The sequence below is a fragment of the Notothenia coriiceps genome, unplaced genomic scaffold (genome assembly GCF_000735185.1).
Source record: "Notothenia coriiceps isolate Sejong01 unplaced genomic scaffold, NC01 NC01_scaffold00010707, whole genome shotgun sequence".
Lineage (NCBI taxonomy): Eukaryota > Metazoa > Chordata > Actinopteri > Perciformes > Nototheniidae > Notothenia > Notothenia coriiceps.
Window position 1 is genome coordinate 7,374 of NW_011343408.1, and position 10,816 is coordinate 18,189.

Here is a 10,816-nt window from a genome sequence, read left to right on the forward strand (position 1 = left end):
AATGGATTTATTGTAACGATAAAAAACCTGCCGTGTTTGTTGTTATTGTAGTCATCTCACTTAAGTTATTTGATGCCGTAACATAACAGCATACATGTATTTATCACTATCCTCGAATTCTCCATGGACAACACAGAAGAATCTTGGCTATTCATTGTGCAGCCTGTTACTTCTCCACATGGTTATAAAATAAATGTGGTTTTGGATGATTTCCCTTTCTGTCCCAGCTCCGAGGGGAGGAGAGCTCAGAGGAAGACCTCCTAACGAAACTCCAATGTGCAGGACATGCTGAGCAGTCACACTACACTATGTCCTTCAAGATCAGCATGATCCACAAGCTGCGCTTCACCACGGATGTCCAGCTAGGTGCGTACTTCTCTCTCTCTCTCTCTCTCTCTCTCTCTCAAATTCAAAGGGGCTTTATTGGCATGAAAGTTAAAGACTCTCTCTCTCTCTCTCTCTGTTTAAAATGATAAATCTAAGGGGCTGAGCAGCCACAGTATTTTGCTTACATTTTTATTTGAGTTAGGGAGAGACCGCCCCTTCCAGGTGTGTGTGTGGAGGGAGTACGAGACGGTAGGAGTTGTGTTCGAGTGTGGGGGAAAGTCATAATGAGTGTTATACTATTGATTGGTTCTGTAAGGCGTGGCTGTGGCCGTCAATACCAGAAAATAAAGAGAATGTTTTCGACATTGAAGGCTCGTGATCTTGAATAGCGGTGAACGCTACAATATGAACAGGCTTGTGCTTGGCCCACTGGTATTGTTTGTTTAATTAGAAAATGAACTAGCAAGGCCGTGCTGTCATATAGCAACTTCTAAGCTACTGCTGGCGCCGCCCATGAATGCGGGACTTTTACAGGAAATACATTTTATTTTTGTTAAATGGTAGAAAATAGACGTAATGTGACGAGGTTAGGATTTTGAGGCACTGTTGTTATCATGTGTTTGATATATTCTGTGTTTCTTCAGGCATTTCAGGAGAGAAAGTGGAGATCGATCCTGTCACCAATCAGAAGGCCAGCACTAAGTTCTGGATCCGTCAGAAACCCATCTCTATCGACTCGGACCACCTCTGTGCCTGTGACCTCGTGGAGGAGAGAAGCCCCAGTGAGTGCAGCTGAAAGAGCTGTATATGATATCGTTATTGATCACTGCAGAAATAATCCCACCGTCCCTTTTACTTCTCCACACATGTTCTCATCACATCCAGCAGGGACTGGTTTTACTCTCACAGGTTGTGAGGACACATTCTACAAACTATAATCAACAAGAGTTTAACCAGTAATTGGCATTCTGATCCCCTGCTTTCCATTTCCATTATTTTCTAAGAACGTGGTACAGGAATGAGTCCCAAAACCATGAAATGAGTTAGCATTTCACCACTTCTTGTTCTTTTGTCTCAAAGTCAACGTTTCTTCTCTGTCTTACAGGTCATGCAATATTTAAGTTCACTTATCTGAGCAACCACGACTACAAGCCGCTCTACTTCGAGTCTGATGCTGCTACTGTCAATGAAATAGTTCTACGGGTGAGTTCTCAAGATAACTCTTATTTCTGTGTCTAATGAGCTGTTCCAGATTACCTTTGAAAAGCACAACTATCAATTAAACAATTATCACCTACTCTACAGAGCTTTAGAGCAAGTCTCAGTCTGGAGCCACACGAGAACGAAAACGAACCGAATTCGATATCAAAAAATTCTTCCGTCCAAACGCAATAGGCACCAGAAACGTGTCTTTCCACACGAGACCGCTCGACCCGCTGGAGACGCTGTAGTACATATGCCGGGCCTGTAAGTGGCGCTGTACCCCTGCCACAAAATACACCAAAAGCAGCGAAAAAGACTTCCCGAGCATGCATGGTTGCCCTTCTGTTTATTCTCCGCTGTGGACGCTCTGGCTCTTTTTCTCCCTCCCCGAGGCAAGCGTTTGCTCCTGGTGTAATTCTCTCCGGTTAGTCCACCAGCAGATGACAAACACCTACCTCTCCGCCTCTTCCAAGGGACGAGGGGACCGTGCAGCAGAGTTTTCGCAGGTCGACAACATGTCCCTTAAAGTTTCAATCTTCCGGAAAAAATTATAAAAAGTGCCGGTCAAAGGTCTTCTTTGTTATTTATTGAGCTTTAAAACAAATGAATAATGACTCTATATAATAATATAAGAATAAAACACAGAGTCCCTCTTTTCCTCCCCCTCTCCTGACAGCCCGTCAGTATTTTCGTTATCAGGAAATGATCGTATAGGGCGTAAACACGGAGCCATTTGGCCCCCCAGAGCGTTGCATCCGCAGATCTAACCACCTTGGGACCCGTTATCGTCATCTGCGTTTCCCTGTCGGCCTCCTGTGGACGTGATAGAGAACTGTAGCGGATACGACCCGTATCGTCTCCGTGTGGCTAGGGCATCAGCTTCTTGTTTTGATTTCACATTTGTGTTTTGGTTCAGTCTAACTTACTCAGCAGTGACATTTCAAATAGCAGACAGCTGTTTTCAGTAAAAAACCTCAGATTAACCCACTTTGCCTTGCTTGGCAACTGTATTCTTGAGATATCACAAATCACCCATAAGTCATTATAGAGTTAAATCCTATTTATTTGTATTTGCATACCTTAATATATGTTTAAACTGTAGACATTATACATATTTTTGACAGGTATAATTTGAGTTGTTCTTAGGTCACATATCTCATTGGGTAAGGTCATTCTCTCTAGTCTCATAACATAGACATGCAGAGCTGTGAGCCCAGCACTGATAAGAGTGAAGGCTGGTACACCGCTCTCAGGTATGTGATGTCAAGTAGATAGGAAGTCGAAGACATTGATGTTACAGAGTCTTGCTAAGTTTGTTTTGACTATGACTGAAATGACTCAAGCTAACTTTTTACCCGATTTAGAGTGGCTGTGATGAGAAGAGATGGACTTACAATGTGACCGCACACTCTAATTGAATTGTTCATCGTCTGTTACTCTTTGGCCAATCCGTTCAATCTATACCTTTTTGTAAGACATCAGATCCAAAGTTCCAGAATCTTCGTTTTGTTTTCAGTCATTACTCCAAAAAACTAAATTGTTAAAATATATCTAGATATGCGCTGACATGCACAGGTAAATGTTCGTTATAAACAATAATGGCAACTCATAAAGAGGTTAGCAGAGAAGCTGCATAGCGGCAGTGGCTCAGTCAGTCGGGGCTTGGACTGGGTAGCTGTAGGGTCGCCGGTTCAAGTCCCGGACCAGACCTAAATATGGAGTGTGGACTGCTACTTGGAGAGGTCCCAGTCCACCTCCTGCCCTGCCGTGGTGCCCTTGAGCAAGGCACCGGACACCCCCCTTCCCCCCTCACTCCCATTGCTCCCCGGGCGCTGTACAATAGCTGCCCACTGCTGCTAGTACTAGACTCCTGGTACTAGGATGGGTTAAAAGCAGAGAACACATGTCACTGTGTGTGCTGTGTTGTGACCATTAAACAGGGTTTCATCCCTCCCAATTTAATTCTATTCTAAAATCAGAACTTGACAGTATTTCTTTAACTCACCACCTGCTTAGTAATGGTGTTTGAATTGGGGCCGTTCATCAGAAGCTGTAATCAGTGTGGGCCAGTCCGATCACAGGGTCGTGTGTGTGTGGCTGATTGAGGTCATTTTGATGATGTAATGTCTCTGTTGTTTCATTGAATTTGTTGTCTTTTTTTTTACCAACTGTTTCTTTTTAGGTGAACTATATCCTGGAGTCCCGGGCCAGCACATCTCGGGCTGATTACTTCGCCCAGAAACAAAGGAAACTCAGCCGCCGGACCAGCTTCAGCTTCCAGAAGGAGAAGAAGTCCGGCCAGTAGAAAGACGAGAAATGCTTAGCAACATAGACTGATGCTATAAAAATAAAATGAAATAGTAAATGCAAAAATGAGGCCTGTCTCTACACAGACAGCATTAGGCTACACGCAGCAAAGTGATGACTGATAAGTGGAGTCAGAGTACGTGTCTCTGCTTCAGATGAACTGGTTGGAGGTCTCTGAAACTCCATGGGTGAAGACGGTCAACGAGCAAAAATAAATGATGGAAAGAACCAGAGAATTGTTGGACAGAGTTTTGGCTGCCATGTCGCCGTCAGCTCTTGTTCTTTAACTGCCTTTTGAACATAGGCTGCCTCCCCAGGGATGGATTTGTACACCCAACAAACAAAACCAAGCTACATGCTAAACCTTTGAGTCTCTCCTGCATCTGTAACAGACCATTTTACATGACAACGTGAAAGGAAACCTTCACATGTGTTATGTACTGTACATAGACATTTTACATGCAACAAATGAAAAAAAAATTGAAATTAAAATGAAGACGTCTTGTTTGTTTATTTTTTAAATAAGGTCAATCCCTTCTTCCTTGAATCCTTAACAATATGTCCACAGTTCCCCCAGCTAAAGGCTAAGGTCGGACTCAGCACTTTGTGTGTTTCATTAGAATGGTATCACGGTTTTTTTCGGGGGGCGCTGTGTTTGTTTACAGTTATAGTCCTATAATGGGTTATATTAAGGACAACATACAGGTTCATAGCTTACATGAATAAAGAGCACACTTGTATTTAATATAATCCAACATGTAAGGTCAATACTGAGACACTGAAGACCTTAAAACCAGATTTTTGACTCTGAGCCTCTACAGAAGATTTGCCCTCGAGCTCACATAAAGATGCAAACCACTCGTCTCATGTTATAGCCTAATGTGATTAAGGGGTGCTCTTGTTAAGTTTGCAAATCATTTAATTACCACTAACGTATTGCTGTACAGTGACTGCAGTCTTTGGGCTCCTGGCGAGGGGGACATCTTTTCCTGATTGTTCATAAAAAGAATAGCACTACATTCATGTATTTTTACGAGGATTTTGAAGAGAGAAAGGGAGTCCTCTACACCAACAGTTTTATTAAGAAACCCCCAAGACCAGTGATTCAAGGTAACTTAGTACATTTACTCTACTGTAATTAAGCACAATACTGAGGTACTTTTACTTCACCTGAGTATTTTTCCCATGATGTTACTTTACTACATTTTCAAGGCATTTTTAAAAACGTTTTATTCCACTACATTTATTTTACAATTCTGTTCACTAACTACTTTGCAGGTACGGATTTATAATACAGAATATAAATCAACAAAAAAAATCAGTATGTGATAGCTAGTATATGTCAGGCTACCCAGCAGTAATAAGTAATGTAAATAATCCCATCATTTACCAAGTGCAACATTGACATGAATGCATTCATAATAATAATACGAACATGTTGTATTTTTAAAACTGATATGGGCCATACTGGAATTACTTTTTTACCAACACTTTTGTCCTTTTTTAAAACCTGCTCTCTTGTAGATCTACTTTTATTAAGTACCCAATCTGAGTACTTCCACCTCTGCCCATCATTTGCAAGTGTGAGTGTTTACCATAGGTGTTTACATGGAGGTTCAATGCGGAGGCTCCAGGCGGGGGGGGGGCCCCCTTCTCCACTGATCGCTCCCCGGATCACAATCACCTCCGACAGCTCCACCCATGATGGCACACTAGCTGGAGAACCACAATGCAAACATAAACATAGCAGCAGCAGCAGCTCATGTGTTGCATTGTTTCGTTGATTTGAGCAATTTCGTAAACATGCAAGTCTCCCTAAAGCTGTGAAAGAACGGACACAGAAGAAAATACAGCTCGGTGGAATCCAACTGCTAACCTCGCCTGGTAAGTTGATTACTCGGCTAGTTAGCTTAGCATTAGCAGTGTGTGTTTAGGCGACACTTTATAGACCTTTCTTATCACAAACGGTGGGATAACGTTGTTACAGTGACTTAAATATACATTCAGATATAAACTGAGCATTGTAAAATAAAAGTGTTGAAAATAAAAAAGCTAACGCTCACAGCTTTGCCCGTTGGTGTCAGTTGGTGTTTGGTTACAGGCGAACGTTAGCTTGCTAGCTTGTTAGCTGTGTCGTATAGCTAACCTATCTTCAATCAACGGTCCGTGTAAACAAAAATGTCAGGTTTAACCTGAAAGTTGGCCATATTTGTACTCTCTGTAGGCTAATGTTGACTTATATGAGTAGTGTTGCGACCATTGGATATAGAGAGCACGAAAGTAAAGGGATTGCCTCTATTGTGGACCTTTTTGTTTTCCAAATAAATAAGCTGTTCTGTTCGTTCCCAGGTCTCCTACATCTTCCAAATCGACCCAAAATGTATCAAAATCAGTTCAAAGAGAGTACACATATGGACATTTTCTGTTTTAAACTGCCATTTGTAATGCTGTATATGCCAGAAATTGACTCGGCATCCTCATTAACCCCCATAACCACTCCAAATTGCACAATAAATGTTTTAACTATTGTCTCTATAGGCTATAATGGCAATTGATGCTAATGTGTGTATACAGCTATTAGCTTACGTTGGTTACTATACTTTTCAATACATTTTGTAAATTGGTTTCGCCGGTTTGTACTCATAACTCATTTTTTACGCAGTGTACTAGTAGGTTAAACCGGTTATAAACACAGACGTTTCGAAATAAACACATTAATATGTCACTTGTGGTTGTCATAACACTGTATATATAAAAGTGTTTGTTTTGAGTAAACAATGTGATTTTTAAATGGAGTTTTGTGAGCTCTGCAATGCATGACTGTATCTTAATGCACTGACACACCAAACAGACATTAAATACCTAGCTGCCACTTATATGTTTAATGTTAATTTGTCATTTTTACTTTTTTAAGACTGATTGATTCACTTAAAAAGAATCACTAAGTTATCTGTAATCCCACAATACCATTCTTCCCTGGCTAAGTCATGCAGCACTTCCTCTCAGACTGTGTGTATGCATCCATGTCCTTTCATTGGATTGTCAGACCTTATTGCTCAGCCTTGAAAAATGCAGTGTATTTTCCCCATCTGTGATACTAATCTTAACATAGAGCTATGTGAGAGGCTCAACTCTGACTAGATAGGAAAACATCTGGGTTTTTAGACTGTTGGGTTGGCTAACTAAACAGTCATTTGAAGATGTTTGTTCTTCAACCTGAGATACACTAATATTGAGTCAGCCAGCCTTTTGTTGACTCTCTCTGAGTCACAGCTCAGAACAGATGACTGTGGTAGTTAAGGCCATGCTATGCAGGAGGCTTCTGGTATCCAGGCAGCTTAAATAAGGTTCCTTTCTCTGTCTAAATCCTGCCCTGAATGTTTATTATCATGCTGCTAAATTGCTGTAAGGCCTGCACAATTAGGTTCAAAATTATAACCAGGATATCCATTTGATATCAGAATTATTGTGCAGCGTATTTTTATTGCACTTAAATAAATATATACTTTCGCCTCTACATACCTGCAATTGTACAAAATGCGGGTCACACCCTACCTACCAGATCAGGAATGTATTACAATATGTATTGAGATTTAAATAAAATACACGAATATGTGTAGAATGAACCACTCTCATGCACTTGACAGCACAATTATAATGTTATATTACCAGGATAGAACATGTTAAGCTCATCACATTTGTAAATACATTGTGAATGGAGATACCACAGCAAAAAGCAGATGGACCTGCTGTTTTAGGCTATGATCCAACAGATAAACAGATATCACCTTTCCCCTCTGGACTGTAGTTGCAACATTAAAGGAAGACATTCACAGGATGCAGCTGCTGGGTGTGTCTGCAGTGGGATGATAGCCCTCCAAAAGTTAGGGCATGACATCTGGATCACTGGCTGGTGTCTGGCTCTTTAGGAAGGGCTTCATTTGACACACAGCCTGAGCAGAGCAGAGCAGGTCAGGTATGGAGTCATTACAATTGTGTTTATTGTGCATCCCCGTGTTGTGGTATATTCAATTCTTTGTTTTGATGTTCTAATCTAACTCTTCAGTGCATGCCTCCCTTTGTGTGCAGCAAGCAGGAGAGCAAACCGTTTTTTTGAGAGCAGTGAAGATGTTGTTTTTGAAAGGTAATGCCAACAAATATGGATTGAACATCATACAATTTTTTTGTGAATTTGTAAATTATTTCATAGCTCTTGGGCTTTTGGAAAGGTTTGGATCACATGTGTCGAAAAACAGTCATAAGCTAGAATCTAATTCTAAAAATAGAATCATATTCACTATTAAGCCTATTTGTAAATGATAGCCTACCCTACACTTCTGTCTGCTTTGTGTGCATGTATCCTCAGCTGTTTTCTGTCAGACAGATTAAAGAGCAGATAAGAAAGCAGGAAGACAAGTACTTTAAAAATTCCGCATCAGTGCCAATTCCCTAGGTCACGGTTTTGATATAAACACATTTAAGAGAACTGACTAAGCTTAGATCATAACATCAGACCTGACAGCTCAATATCTGTACGTGTAGATTAAAAAGTCCAGCCGTTAAAGGAAATGGAAGAGCACATTTAGCTCACCTTCATTCCAGGTCAAATCACCCATCCAAGAATCTCTCGTTAAAATGTTTAACCTGTCATGGTGCTTTTGTTGCAGAACGCTACGAAGATGCCTGAAGTTCGGGAACTTTCTGAGGCTTTGCCAGAGATGCCAATGGACCCAATCACTGGAGTTGGAGTAGTGGCCTCCAGGAACCGGGCCCCCAGCGGATATGATGTGGTGAGTTACTGAACTCACACCAAGGGCTGGGTATCAATTAGTGTTTAACAATTCTGAATCTGCTAGTTAATACCGCTTCTAGCCATAATGGATTCAGTTTTATTCCAAGAATCGGTTCACATTTTTCAGTCTTGCCAAAACGCTGTTTTCGTTTTTTTCTACGGCGTGAGCTCCGTAATGTCCCGCTCACATGGCACTTAGACTTTATGCAGCATCCGGGGAAACAAACTTGGAAATCCTCCTCGCTCCGTCCGCTCGTCCTGCCTCACAGGGCGGACTCCTGAGCTATTTTGAATCGCGAATCAATTGTGAACCGAATCGTGACCCCAAGAAATCGAATCGAATCATGAGATTTCCTGAATCGTGCACCCCTACTGTTTTTACATGTGATTCCATTTGAACACATCATCATAACGTTGTAATTTAGCTCTGCCCAATTCAAATGTTTAACTGAATAGAGCATGCGATTGTTAAGGGGACAGGGAGGAAAGGTGGACGCTCCAACAGGAAACAGCTGTTGGTGAGACAGAGCTGAGATGAGCAAAAGTGCTACAAAGATAAGGCGTTCAATTCAGCAGTTAAAACATATTAGCTTATATATCAGAATCAGAATCAAGTTTATTGCCAGGTACGTTTACACATACAAGGAATTTGCTTTGGGATCTGGTGGTGTGAACATAAACAAACTAATAAAATAAGTTGCAAAGTAGGTAAAAAATAAATAAATATATAAGGATAATACAAATTAAGTATTTTTAAGACACAGTTTAGCGTGAAAAAGGATGCTCCAGACAAGTATTTTCACCAAATGTTAATGTAACTATACAAATAACCTTAAAGCTAAAAAATATAAGCATAAAAGCTTAAAAAAAAGCCATTCAAAGAAATAAGATGTGATTATTCCAGGTGGAGGGAAAGGTGGACGTCGTGTTTAAAGAAGGCTCTGAGCTCCAGATATGGTTACCGTTGCTTCAGCTTCAGTTTGACCTCTCTGCCTCCAGGTGTCCACCACCACAGACGGCCTGGACGCTGACCTGTGGAAAGACGGCCTCTTCAAATCCAAGGTGACGCGCTACCTGTGCTTCACCAGGGTCTTCTCGAAAGAAAATGTAAGTCCTCTCCTCTCACCGACCTGCCGTTGCATGTTACAATCTTACGTCATACATGTAGCATTTGAATGATTTGATCTTCTTCTTCAGAGCCATTTAGGCAATGTTCTGGTGGACATGAAGCTGATTGATATAAAGGACACTCTGCCTGTTGGATTCATCCCCATCCAGGAGACTGTTGACACTCGTAAGTTCTCAAGTCCAGTAGAAATACACTGATAGCATCGCTGTGTGCAAAAACCATTTGCCTGAAAATAATCCAAATGAAGTCATTAAATCCCCAAAGATGGAAGAGCTGCTGTGTTAAAGGTCCCCTATTATACTGTTTTTCATCAATATATTACAAGTCTCAGATATATATACAAAACATGTCGAAATACTAGGGATGTAACGATACCAAAAACTCACGGTACGGTATTTATCGCGATATTGAATTTTTTTATTTTATTTTTATTTTTTGGGAAAAATCTATTTGGACATTTTAAAAAAATGTACTTGAAATTTTTTTCTTTATTAAATAATAAATCTGATTTGTACAGCATTTTAGTAGGATAGTAGTATTTTAAAGTGTCAAAAACAAAGTGAGAGTAGCAGACTGGAACAAGAACAACCAGTGTTTTTGTACCTACTAGTACTACCAAACAAAGCAGGCATTTTCTTTGTGCCACTGCATCTCACAAATAAACAAGGACATTTAATAATCAGATACCTGCAATAAAATAAATCAAGTAACTCACTCCCTCAGCATCATCAGACGGAATATGAGCATGTCCACATTTCCAGGTAGAAGCTGGGATGTTTGGGCGTTTACAATATCCCCTGCTGTGGAAAAAACTCTCTCGCTTGGTACTGATGTTGCTGGGACAGCAGTGGTCGCGTTAACCGAATAACCCTAACCCTTTTTTTTTTTTATAAATTGTTGTAGATTTTGTCAGTCTCACGACGGTATTGAGATGTTTATTTATCGCGATATTCGGTATATCGTTACATCCCTACGAAATACCAAACAGATCATTGCAGCATCCCATAATCCCCTCTGTTTCAAAAGTGCTGATTCTGTGTCTGTAGCTTTAAATGCTA

General features: G+C 40.7%; 2 protein-coding genes across 2 annotated transcripts in view; both read left to right on the top strand.

Annotated features, from left to right (window-relative positions):
* mapkap1 (MAPK associated protein 1) overlaps positions 1-4,341 on the top strand; it is a 10,961-nt gene extending 6,620 nt beyond the window's left edge. The window contains exons 7-10 of the mRNA XM_010771907.1: positions 228-366; positions 972-1,109; positions 1,433-1,530; positions 3,713-4,341. Coding sequence (XP_010770209.1) covers positions 228-366; positions 972-1,109; positions 1,433-1,530; positions 3,713-3,835 — 498 coding nt within the window. The 3' untranslated portion in view covers positions 3,836-4,341. The remainder of the gene's footprint in view (positions 1-227; positions 367-971; positions 1,110-1,432; positions 1,531-3,712) is intronic.
* A 1,135-nt stretch (positions 4,342-5,476) lies between these two features.
* Positions 5,477-9,955, top strand: mvb12ba (multivesicular body subunit 12Ba). The gene is made up of 4 exons (XM_010771908.1): positions 5,477-5,721; positions 8,505-8,627; positions 9,629-9,736; positions 9,827-9,955. Exons 2-4 carry the CDS (start codon positions 8,517-8,519, stop codon positions 9,953-9,955), a joined length of 348 nt encoding a protein of 115 aa, XP_010770210.1. The 5' UTR covers positions 5,477-5,721; positions 8,505-8,516.
* The last annotated feature ends 861 nt before the right edge of the window (positions 9,956-10,816 follow it).